The sequence below is a fragment of the Pieris napi genome, chromosome 21, assembly GCF_905475465.1.
Source record: "Pieris napi chromosome 21, ilPieNapi1.2, whole genome shotgun sequence".
NCBI classification, from domain to species: domain Eukaryota; kingdom Metazoa; phylum Arthropoda; class Insecta; order Lepidoptera; family Pieridae; genus Pieris; species Pieris napi.
In genome coordinates this window covers 9,187,170-9,199,124 of record NC_062254.1, presented here as the reverse complement: position 1 = coordinate 9,199,124, position 11,955 = coordinate 9,187,170, and the positions used below count along the sequence as shown (strand labels likewise).

Sequence of the window (11,955 nt, the reverse complement as noted above, 5' to 3'; positions counted from 1 at the left end):
AAGGACTCCCACACAAAATGCGATGCGATGCGATGCGAATTCGCATCGCAGGAATTTGCGATACGATTTAGTGCGGCAAACCGTTTGGTAGGGCGACCATTCCTTCGTAGTCAGCCGTACTGAACGTGTTTTTAGGAAGCGTAAGAATTAAGATGGATCGCAAAAATATTATTGCACTGCTGTTATTGTTAAATAGATATAAAAGAAAAAGAAGATTCTGGGTTCATCCATTTATTACGATTATGAACTCTGATGCAAGCTTTCACAGACGCTCTTCCACGCATCTTGCTTAATAAATTTATTTTTCTTAATGTTCATCACTTGTGTCCCAAAGCACGGAACGCTCCTCAATTAAAAAAAATCATATCATATTCCGCATTTTTTTATAAAAAAAGAAGGCGGCAGAGGCCGCGCGTCTTTCTCTTAAGCTGTCTCAGAGCGGACTAAAATGGCGTCACCAAGGATGATGTAATATCGCAAGAATGTGCGATGCGAAGCAGATCGGAACTTGTTGCGGTGCGTTCGTGCGAATTCGCAGATATTTGCGATGCGATGCGAATTCGCAGTTTTGTGTCCCAGCCAATATTACTAGATATACCAATTAACAACTTTGTGAACAAATAGTCGTTAATTTGTAGATACTATTGTTATAGTAATTTAATAATGTCAGCGCAATTATGTTATTATAAGGTGCCATTGTCATTCTAATTTAATAACGTTGACACATCTTCGTATGACTGCGGTTTGCCTCTTTAATCGATTCAGTCACGGAACAAGTTCATGAAAAATAATACAGGCACTGGTTGGTGCGGACCCCAGCCCGCACGGCACACAAAAGTCAAAATCAGATTAGGGTAAAAACGCCTTCACCGAGGACTTCGTACTTTACTCACTCCAGTAAGCGTCTATCCTGCCCATCAGGCGATTGACCACCCCGCGATGGCCCAAGCCGAGCTCCGATTCTGCAGGAAACGCTGTTGCTCTAGTCGCATGAACACGCCCATTTCAGCCGAGCTACGCTCGCTAAAACAGTCCGAGCTGAGTTGGAGCCTAAGGCCAGCAGTGAGAATCAATACAAAAAAATTGCGACCCTCAGTTCAATAGAGCGGTTGAACCAAGAAAAACCCTTTAAAAAGTAGATTATAATTTCAAAATTACTCGGTTGATCTTACGCAAATTTTTAGGTTTTTGTTAAAATTCGTGCTGTATCATTATTGTGCCTAGTTCTCCATTCACTTTTTCAGTCTTACCCTCTTTTCCCATCGATTGTTTTGGCTTTCTTTTCGACTTTAATCCATCCCTCTTCCACTCCGTCATATACATATTGACATAGTAATGACCAAGGCTATGCCTAAATCATATTAAATAGAATTTATTTTTAATTTGAGCAAAAAGAGATTTGTAATCTCTTTACTACAAGTTACTTGAAATATTCGTTGATGGTTTAAATAAAATATCCCTAAGAGAGTTAAACCCTGTTGAGTTTGAACGAATTTGAATGTCAATGGTCATCAATAACATAATATATGTTATATAACATGCGTAGGGAAGAATATATATCATGTGTGCATTATTTTTTCAGATAAATAAAAAAAAGAATGTTGCAAGAGAGCGATGGCGATCTCTTTTGATTGCATTTTTTTTCTTACTACGAATTGTATGTGTTATGCTTCCGTATATATTCTCCCGAATATTCAAAGGTATCGGTAATTTTAATCAGAAAATTAGTAATTAGTTCACCTAAAGTTTAAAAAAGACGTTCACGGCTCTATGCTTCCTTAAATATCTTGTTAACTTACTGGAGGGGTTTTTGATATTAGTAATGATAATTGAAGTATTAATAGAAATGATTAAATTACATATTATACAGCCGAAACCTTAACGCCAAATATACAAAAGTAGAAGCCAATGCAAAAACAATTAAGGTTTGAGCATTTTTACCATTCCGATGACGCAGTTCGAAAGTATAGATCGCCTTTGCCATTCACGCACTAATTTAAAAGAAAATATTCTAGGAAAAAACATAATAATATTTACAGGTACTTTTATTATATTTCTTTCAGTGGCCATGTTCGCGAAATGGTTTCTTAATATTATTATTCTACTTTCACAAACACTGATTGAACTCAAGGCGAATTTTATAAAATTTGAAATTCATAAGTATATGGAAACTATTAAATTTGAACTTATGGATATTATTGCTGACATTAAATCAGGTATTTACCTAAATATCTTACAACATTTAAGTCTTATAATATATGCCTACATAACATCGCTGTAGAATGATAACCTCGTATGTCCAGAAAACCAAACATTACAGGAAACAAAATAAATGTTTAGTTTAGTCCATAGTTTAAGATGGTAAAAAGGACTTATTTATTAATAACATAAATAATCCACGATTATAGTCATGATTATACCAGTAAAATGACATGAGTCTAAGAATAAAAAATAAATGTTTTTGAAATAAGAGGTTATCATTCTACAGCGACGATAATACATTTTTAAAACCTTAAGGGCTATTTATATCAATTGTATTTAAACGCTGTGTAGGAGGTTTGGAGCCATCTATAAATTAGTATAATCACATGCCCTAAAGGAAGCAGTTCTCTACTGGAATTCTATTCCACAATAGCAATACGTAAAAGTTTAAATGCTTTGGAATACTAAGAGCGGCAAATCTTAGCAAATATCTAATGTTAAGGATGCGCTGTAGAGTTCCCCAAACTTTTTTGTGTCGTAGACCCCTTGCCATGTTTTTCCGTGTTGGGTAGATCCCCTACAACACCTGATATTGATTTCCTGTAAATTTCTAACTGTAGTGAAGTTTAGTGTTAAAAACTTAAAGTAAAAACACATGTTAATTTATACATTTATTAATTGAATTTAAATTAAAACTACTCAAAATAAAATGTTGTATCTGTTATGTAAAATATACGTAGCATTAAATATTATAAGATAGTATGATGTAAGTAAATATGTACTATCAGTGTATGTGTTGAGATCCACTATCGTGGACCCTCAAATTTTTTTTCGCTGACGTAGACCCCTTGCAGGTTGTCAAAGACCCCTAGGGGTCAATATAGACCACTTTGGGAATCACTGGTTTAGAGCATTTACCTGCGAATTAGGAATAAAAGCCATATTCCTTTCGAAGAATATATAGCCGCAATTATAATTCCCTCTCAATGTTGAAATTCAAGTGCGTTCAAACAGTCGGTCAATCGTTTTATTCTTTTCACGAATTTCTAACATCAAGGGTGCTTCGTGCTTGAAGGCAAATGATTTAAAATAATCCATTCCACAACTCTTGTGTCGATTCCGCACACTCTCATGCGTCTCCAATACTAACAAGTTCGGGCAACAAGGTCAAAAGGGGCGTTCCGTGGAAAATTGTATATGATGTAGACACTCTCAATGTCAGAGGGCTCGCGTTGCCGGAATTTTAAGAATTGGTACGCTCTTTTCTTGAAGGACATACAAAGTTGAAGAAACGTTCGTTACGAATAGTGAATTACTGTTTTACCGACATTAACCAAACTAATTTTTTTTCCATATACTCAAGAATTCTGCACAAATACTATAACGATGTAGTACTATTACTAATTTGCACTCGTTTAATATTTTGCGATCGCGTATCGTGCGGAAAACACCCAAAAATAAATTTGATTGTTTTAGACTTATAGTATATATACTCTACTTCAGTATAAATCACTAAGGTTCACGTTCTTGTGACCGGATACCACATTTCGGACATTTCTCGAAGTCCGGTAAGGGAGGGTACAAGTATTACTTAAAGTAATTTTGGGAGGGGGGTTTGTATCCTTTTGTAAAACGTTACGATGCAGGGCGGGGATTAAATTACGCGTTATTGTTAATATTATTTTCGACTTACACCACATAATAGTAACTTTTACGTATAAAGAGTCACTAGATGGTCACGAAACGTTTTACTATACTTGGGTACAGTACTGTACTTGGGTACAGAAAAACGTTACGGCGCGTTACATGGGGAGGGGGGTCAATAATCTTCGCTCCCTAAGCTGGACGATCACATTAAAGTACTTTAAACTATAAATCTTTAGTAAACAGTTTTTTCAAACGTTTCAATACTTGGATCTAATATTGTTGTGTTTTGGTTGCTGATAGATAGAAAACGCTCTGCAAATGTATGCCATAAGCGTCCGCAAACGGCGATTTTAGCAAGTTATTGCCACCCATCTTGTTTTTGGGTTTTTTGGACTATAAACTCCACGTCACCAAATTCCCACCCGTTCTTCAGCCAAAACCGCCATCCCGATCACACTAGGTTTTAGGTGTACTCGTATCTACATGAAATGTTAAAAATAGAAAATAAACCCCCGAAATAAAAGCTGATGAATGAATTACTGAACGAAACGTACGGTAATTCAACTTAATATAAAAATTATTCGTAACGCAACATTAAATTATTTTTTTTCACAGATAAAAAGCCCAAACCCCCGATGTGTGATATTCGTATATCTGTTTGTGCTCTCAGCAAGGCCTTCGTGAGCACATGTAACATCTTTTTTAAATACAATACATCAGAAAATTTATTGGCTGTGACTTTAGCATCAATGTTTACGTTAAATTCAGTAGCTACCGTCTATAACGTCGCAGCAGCGATTAGATCGACAGGTAATATACTCACGTTATATTATGTTGTTACAGTCGACTCTCGATAATTTGACACTCGTTAATTTGAATCTCTCGATAAATTGAATAAAATCAATGATAATTAGTCCCTTCGGTAATTTGAAGTTGAATCTTGCTCGCCAACATGCAATAATTTGAAATCCGGTCTTCTCTACTCTCTATAATTTGAAGCGTTTACATACATGCACAGACTTGTCAATTGTTTACATAAATGGGTGACAAGTGACGATTACTTTGCAGCTCTCACCAGTATCGAAAATTCTCTGGACAATGATAAACTGAAGTCACTCACTCAAAAAAAGATTACAGACTTCTTTTCGAAATAAAAATTTGTGAATAATTGTTATAATAATTGTTAATACATAATAAGAATATAGAAATAATAAGTAACAAATTTTGATCAAATTCTTATTTCCTTCAGTCGTGGTTATTCAAACACTTGTTATTTTAAACTCTTGATAATTTTTAATTTATCTGAAATTTGCTAGGCAACCCATATGGATTATATTAATTGACATATTAAATTAAATATAAAATACGTTTCATTAAATAAGCATCTCGGTGAAGGTCGTTGTATATCGGGATCTTAGACCATGTACTTGTTTTCCTATATCAATAGTTATTTTGAATTTAAGTTTGTATGTCTGTATAATCTTAGCGTTGAGTTTCTTATTATGTACACGCTAAAGTTTCTTCTGTGACTTATATTTTTTATTGTCTGTGAATGTTATTTTTCACTATACATTACGATTTATCTTTGTTTAAACTTTACGGTGGATGTATCGATATGGCTATATATCACAGTAATTACTTCGAGTTGTAGTTTCATCTAAAGTTATGTTTTCAAAATTAAAATGTAAATTATAAAATTATTTTTTAGATTATGAACATAAAGCAGCGGAGTCTTGTGTGGAGATCGCTTGGCTGATATTGCATATATCAAGAGCTATTTTGTATGTGGAAGCATCGCATCAAATAAGCGAAGAGGTAAGTGTTAAGAAGCATGTTTAGATTACCATCCAGTGTGGGCTTTTAGATAATGTATTAACAGCAAGGATTTGCAACCATGACTCCTGTATCTAATCAAAGGAATTCGTATTTGTAGTCAGGTAATATAATGTAATCATAACATAAAGATACAATATGTATCTTGTATTTTTTACGTTCTTAAATTAAACGTTTAGGCCCTTTCTCCACTGCTCCGGTCCGACGTCGTATACCGGAATGAGTCATGAGAAAAATATCGGAAGGCCGGATTGCGCTTCTCCACTATATCCAATCCGACAATAATCGATACTTGTGTATTTATCATGCAACACTTATATTAACTAAAACCCATATACTTTGTTTTATTAATAAAACGTTCTAAACACTGAATATTTTATTGCCCTGGCTAGTTTATTACTTTTTTTATATTGTAATATTATAATCTACTTAATAAATAGTTCACTAATACTATGGTATAAAAATATAAATAAATAACAACATAATTTGGTTTGGTCCAGGTTATCCAGAATCTTTCAAATTGAAGAAACCATAAATAAACCTGTGAATAATAATGTGTGTGTAATAGTGATCGTAAAAAACCGGATGCCGGAGTAGTGGAGAAGCACATAAGTACTGTTGTGAGTTTCTAAATCGGATCGGTAATTAACGTTTTCCGGACCGGAGCAGTGGAGAAACGGCCTTATAATATCAGTAGATCACAAATGTGGAGTACAGTGATTAAGGCCGTTTCAATTATATCTAGCCTTTGACGTTAATCTGGTCGATAAATTAATGTATTTAATTGACGTTTGTATAAATGATACAGGTAGACGCTATAAGGCATCAAGTAGGAGAATTATCTCTACTCGTCACATCAGTCGGTCAGAAGATTCCCTTAGAAGTTGACATATTTCAACTAGTCGTGCTAGAGAATTATCCTGAGACGAATCCGATGGGTTTCTTTACAGTTTCTCGGACATTGCTGGGTCCGGTATGTCACTATAATATATTTATCTGACCTTAGGGCTCCCACACAAAACTGCGAATTCGCATCGCATCGCAAATATGTGCGAATTCGCACGAACGCACCGCAAGAAGTTCCGATCTGCTTCGCATCGCACATTCTTGCGATATTACGTCATCCTTGGTGACGCCATTTTAGTCCGCTCTTAGACAGCTTTAGAGAAAGACGCGTGGCGCCTCCGCCGCCTTCTTTGTTTATAAAAAAATTGCGCAATATGATATGGATTTTTAAATATTTTTAATTGAGGAGCGTCCCGTCCTTTGGGACACAAGTGATGAACATTATAAAAATAAATTTATTAAGCAAGATGCGTGGAAGAGCGTCTGTGAAAGCTTGCATCAGAGTTCATAATCGTAATAAATGAATGAACCCAGAATCTTCTTTTTCTTTTATATCTATTTAACAATAACAGCAGTGCAATAATCTTTTTGCGATCCATCTTACGCTTCCTAAAAACACGTCCAGTACGGCTGACTACGAAGGAATGGTCGCCCTACCAAACGGTTTGCCGCACTAAATCGTATCGGAGAAATTCGCATCGCAGGAACCTGCGATCACAGTTTTGTGTGGGAGTCCTTAACTGCTAACTTTAATCTGACAGTGATAAAACTACTTATACTTTGCTTATATTTCATTTATACCTTATCATTTCTATATGGGTCACGGATCAAACGAGCTGGCGGTCACTTAGAAGGAAGTGCTTCCCACCGCCTTTGGACACCTGCAACGCTAAAAGGGTTACGGGTGTGTTACCTGCTTTTAAGGGAATGGTACGCTCTTCTATCGAAGTCCCCTAATTCGTATCGGTTTGCAAATATTAGTACTGAAAGCTGATTCCACATTTTTTTATAAAACGCTGTGATGTAGAATGCCAAGTGTCGAGGTGGTAAGGTATTTTGTATTCTGGCGATCCGATCATAGAATTCAGCTTCAGATCTACATTCGAACCACTAGGTTAATCTTGTGGCTAAGCATTATTAACATTACTTTGTGTTAAACTTACAATTTTTTTACAGATCTTTTCCACTTTTCTCACCTACGGCATTGTAATGGTGCAGATAAGTTCAAATTTCACTTAAAGTAATGAAAATAAACGTTTAAATTGTAAGTAAGGATGTGTTTATATTAAAGTACCTGAAATATCATTTCGTTAGAATAATTTAAATAATTGTAGGCTTGCTCTTGCTTCACATAACAACTTATACTTATTAGGCTTTACTTTTTGTACTGTACAAATGAAACTTATAGGTGGCATTGATATAATATCTACGAGTAATGTTATTTATTATACTACTCGAAGTAATACTCGAAACAGAATTAATTTTATGCGCGACCAACCAAGCTCCAGGCGATAAATCACTCCTTATATGGAAATTGTATTCGTTTTTACAACAAACTCCCAAGTGAAATTAGAGAATTTTCACTGAAAAAATTTAAAGCTCTCGTTAAACATAAATTAATCAATAAAGCTTTTTATAAATTTGAAGAATATTTAAATGATCCTAATCCTTGGGATTGACTTGCTCCAGTTCAAATAATTTATATGACTCAAAACTTAGCGATTAAAAGAGTGGCGGAGAGTTTCTTGCCTGCTCTACGCCCTTGACTTGCGAACTGGTAGTAAATGTAAATTAAGAATCAATTTAACATATTTTCTGTTGACGTTCATAAGTGTGCTTGTTTGCCTATATAAATAAAGTTATTTTGAGTTTGAGTTTATTCATAATGGAATTATTGAGTCGCAGATCAAGAAAAGACAAACAAAATAATCTCATCTTCTAATAATGTTTTCTTTCAGGTACCTACTTGGAGTTGTGGTAACCTACTCTCTATTTCGGCTTAAAAAAAGCTTCGTGTGGTTAATCCTTGGTTATGTTATTGTCAATGATATTAATAGAAATTATAATACACCTAAAGACAATAACGAGCGTTGTAAGCAACTAGTTGGAAATTCAATCATATTACAATAGATTAATTGGAGGAAAAATAGAACAATCTAAAGTTCACAGTTATATTTACGATCTAGAACTTATAATTTTCAAATGTTTTAAAAAAATAAGATATGATATTGCTTACAACGGTGTAGTTTTTTAATTTTAACGATTCGTCACAACAATGTTCCTGTTTGCTTCGAGTTAACTAGCTTTTTATATGTGCCGTCGAAGTATAAATCTATATACAATGTATGCTAAGATAATATATGCTATTGTGAACTTATTATGTATATAATTATACTTATTATAAATATATATATATATAAGTATTAATGTTAATTATAATTAATTATAAATGCTTGTTTTGAATAATATACTACAGTTTGTAACCTTTCACTCGGAAGGAGTTTTTGTAACTATTTTAGAAGTTCAACACAGTGTAATTTGAAGCAGCACATTTTAATAAACTATTTAGAAATCAATTTTTTGTCAGAAAAATCTTTCTGGAAATTCCATACGTTACAGATAAAATGAAATAATCGGGCAGGAATTAAGTATACGTTGTTTAAAAAATGTTTTAAATCTAAATCGTAATTTTCTGAAAATTACTATGGGACTTTAATTACCTACGGAAGGAAAAGTATATTGGCTGAGAGTATATAAAAGTTTTCTTATAACATTACAAAGAGTCTTGAACTTGTGTCACATGTGTGTGTTTATTACAAAAATATGCGTACACAAGGTCATATATAGGTCATATTTATGTCATTTTATATAGTGCTACCTACGGACATAACGTAGTGTAACACTTTGCTATGCAACTTTGCTGTAAAAATAGGATAAGATTAAGAGTAAACTTTTATACTAAGTAATAATAACTAATCAATTTTTATATAAAAAAAATATTAGGTCCTTACATATGAAATTGGCGTTTTGTATGGGAGGAACAAAAAGTAGATGAGACTGTAGACCATCACAAAAAACCGACACCCTGAAGTTAGCATAGCCATCATTTTCAAATAAAAAATGTCAATTTCTTTATTTATGTAGAAATATGTTTTTAATATCTTAATATATAAAAATTACGTGTCACGTTGTTTGTCCGCTATGGACTCCTAAACTACCGAACCGATTTCAATCAAATTTTCACACCGTATGTAGTTTGATCTAACTTAAAAGATAGAATAGCTTACATCTCAATATTATTTTATTGCAAAATATTTGTTTATTATTTGATAGTCACAATTCTAACAGATGGCGCTGTGTTGAAAGTCCCAACGTTTCAAATAAACTACAATTTAATGGCATAACCACCAAAAAGCATGGTGGTCCCCATGACTGGTGTTCTCCTACCGTTTCCCTTGAATGTACTTTGTAATATAATTAAAACCTTGGCCACAGCAACGCTTGGCCGGTCTGCTAGTAATATATAGAATCTGACCTCATATCTATGATAAAACACATTCAGCAACATCTTTGGCAATCTGAATATTTTGCCTGTGTAGCTTTTCGAAAATAGATAAGCGTCAAATCATTATTTATCCCTCATTAAGTTCACGAATATTACCATATACTCGTGTATATAAATATTAGGAAAATACAACAACAAGGGGGAAGCGAAGCTGGTAACGAAGGGGAAATAGGTGGGGCGGTTGTACGATTTCGATAATAAATCTATTGAATACCTTTAGTTAAATCTATTCAATAAATTAAGTTGGTACATTTAGTGTCCACCCAGCAAACTTTGACACGCTAACGAAATTCATTTTAGTTAATTCGTTATCCAACAGATGGCGCTAAAATATATTTATAAATATTACAATAAGGCTTTGAGAATGTTCTTATTTGCCTTTGATTATATGTGGTAATCCTTAGTAACATAACACTTTATAACAATTAAATTAGCTATTTCAACTGTACTTATTCGTTTCTGACAAAATTTGAGAAATGGAGAATAAATTAGCGGCGGTATCACTTAACATATAGTTTTAGGAATTATGTTATAAGATAAATTAATATTGGTATTCAAAATATTATATTTTACTAAAGTTATGGCTGATTTTAAAATATCAGTAAGTAATATAACTTTTAATAGCGTACATAGTTTATACTTTTTTTTTTAAAGACAATTCACACCAAATGACCTAGTCCCATGCTTAGCTGGTGAAGCTTGTGTTATGGGTACTAGGCAACGGATATACATACATATTATAGATAGATAGACGTATAAATACATATTTAAATACCCAAGACCTAAGCACAACACCAAATGCTCATCACATCGATGTTCGTCTCAGCCAGGGATCGAACTCGGGACCCATGGATTCGTAGTCAGGGGTACTAACCACTAGACCAATGAGTCGTCGAACATACATATACAGCAAGAACATCGAAGTTAACTGTTTATTTTTAGTTAATTTAGACTATTCGTCTCTTCGGTAATTTTCGACAAGTAAAAATTCTTCATAGGTATTTATTACGTCATAATAATAAAAGCTTTTTAAAACCTATAATTAAATTGCAAATAAAGAATGAAATTGTTTATTTTATTTTAAAATATCTTTGCTTTGGTACACTTCTGAGACGTATTTCATACACTCTGCCGTTACATAACTTGGTACCACTGTAAAACCGAAAATCGTTTACAACGATATTACAATTATTAAAAAATAAAGAGTTTTATTAAGTATCCTTGGATTGTATCATCTTAGATGATTCAGGATTGCCGTAAGTAGTATTAATTTGTCGAAACCTGAAAAAAAAATTACTTTAGTAGACAAGTGGGAATCGAGACAGTGACCTCTGCTTGGTTATTGCTTTAAATGAAGTATATTGCTATTACAGAAAATAGGTTTTAATAATTATGATTATAATTGTTTTTTTAATTGTGATTCTGGAAGATAATTGTAAAAATCATTTGTTCAATATATATTTGATTTCCGAACCAATTCGACTTAGGGTCATTTAAGAAAAGTGCGTACCAATTCTTGAAAGGAAGGCAATGAACTTGCGGGCCTTTTGAAAATGTGAGTGTCCATGGGCGGCGGTATCACTTAACATCAGATTAGCCTCCTGCCCATTTGCCTCTTATTACATTTAAAAAAAAATATTTTTATATATAGCAGACCATTTAAAAGACTGAGTAAAAAGTATAAGGCATTGTATCTGTTATTCTCTTTCTTGCAAAAGGAATATTTTAATCGTGAATCAAAAAGGTGAAAATTCTTCATATTCTATCGACGAACTTACTTATTAAAGTAGCCGAGTTATACACGGCGGGTTTCCCTTTAATAGTATAATTGTTCCGAGTGATTTCTGGCAAACACGTGACTG

General features: G+C 33.6%; 1 protein-coding gene across 1 annotated transcript in view; it reads right to left on the bottom strand.

The window, feature by feature from the left end:
- Positions 1 to 11,130: 11,130 nt before the first annotated feature.
- Positions 11,131 to 11,955, bottom strand: part of LOC125060467 — a 42,288-nt gene continuing 41,463 nt past the window's right edge. The window contains exons 6-7 of the mRNA XM_047665373.1: positions 11,872 to 11,955; positions 11,131 to 11,374 (exon numbers count right to left, since the gene is read on the bottom strand). The exon at positions 11,872 to 11,955 is cut by the window's right edge and continues 1 nt beyond it. Of these exons, the coding sequence (XP_047521329.1) occupies positions 11,325 to 11,374; positions 11,872 to 11,955 (134 nt within the window). The 3' untranslated portion in view covers positions 11,131 to 11,324. The remainder of the gene's footprint in view (positions 11,375 to 11,871) is intronic.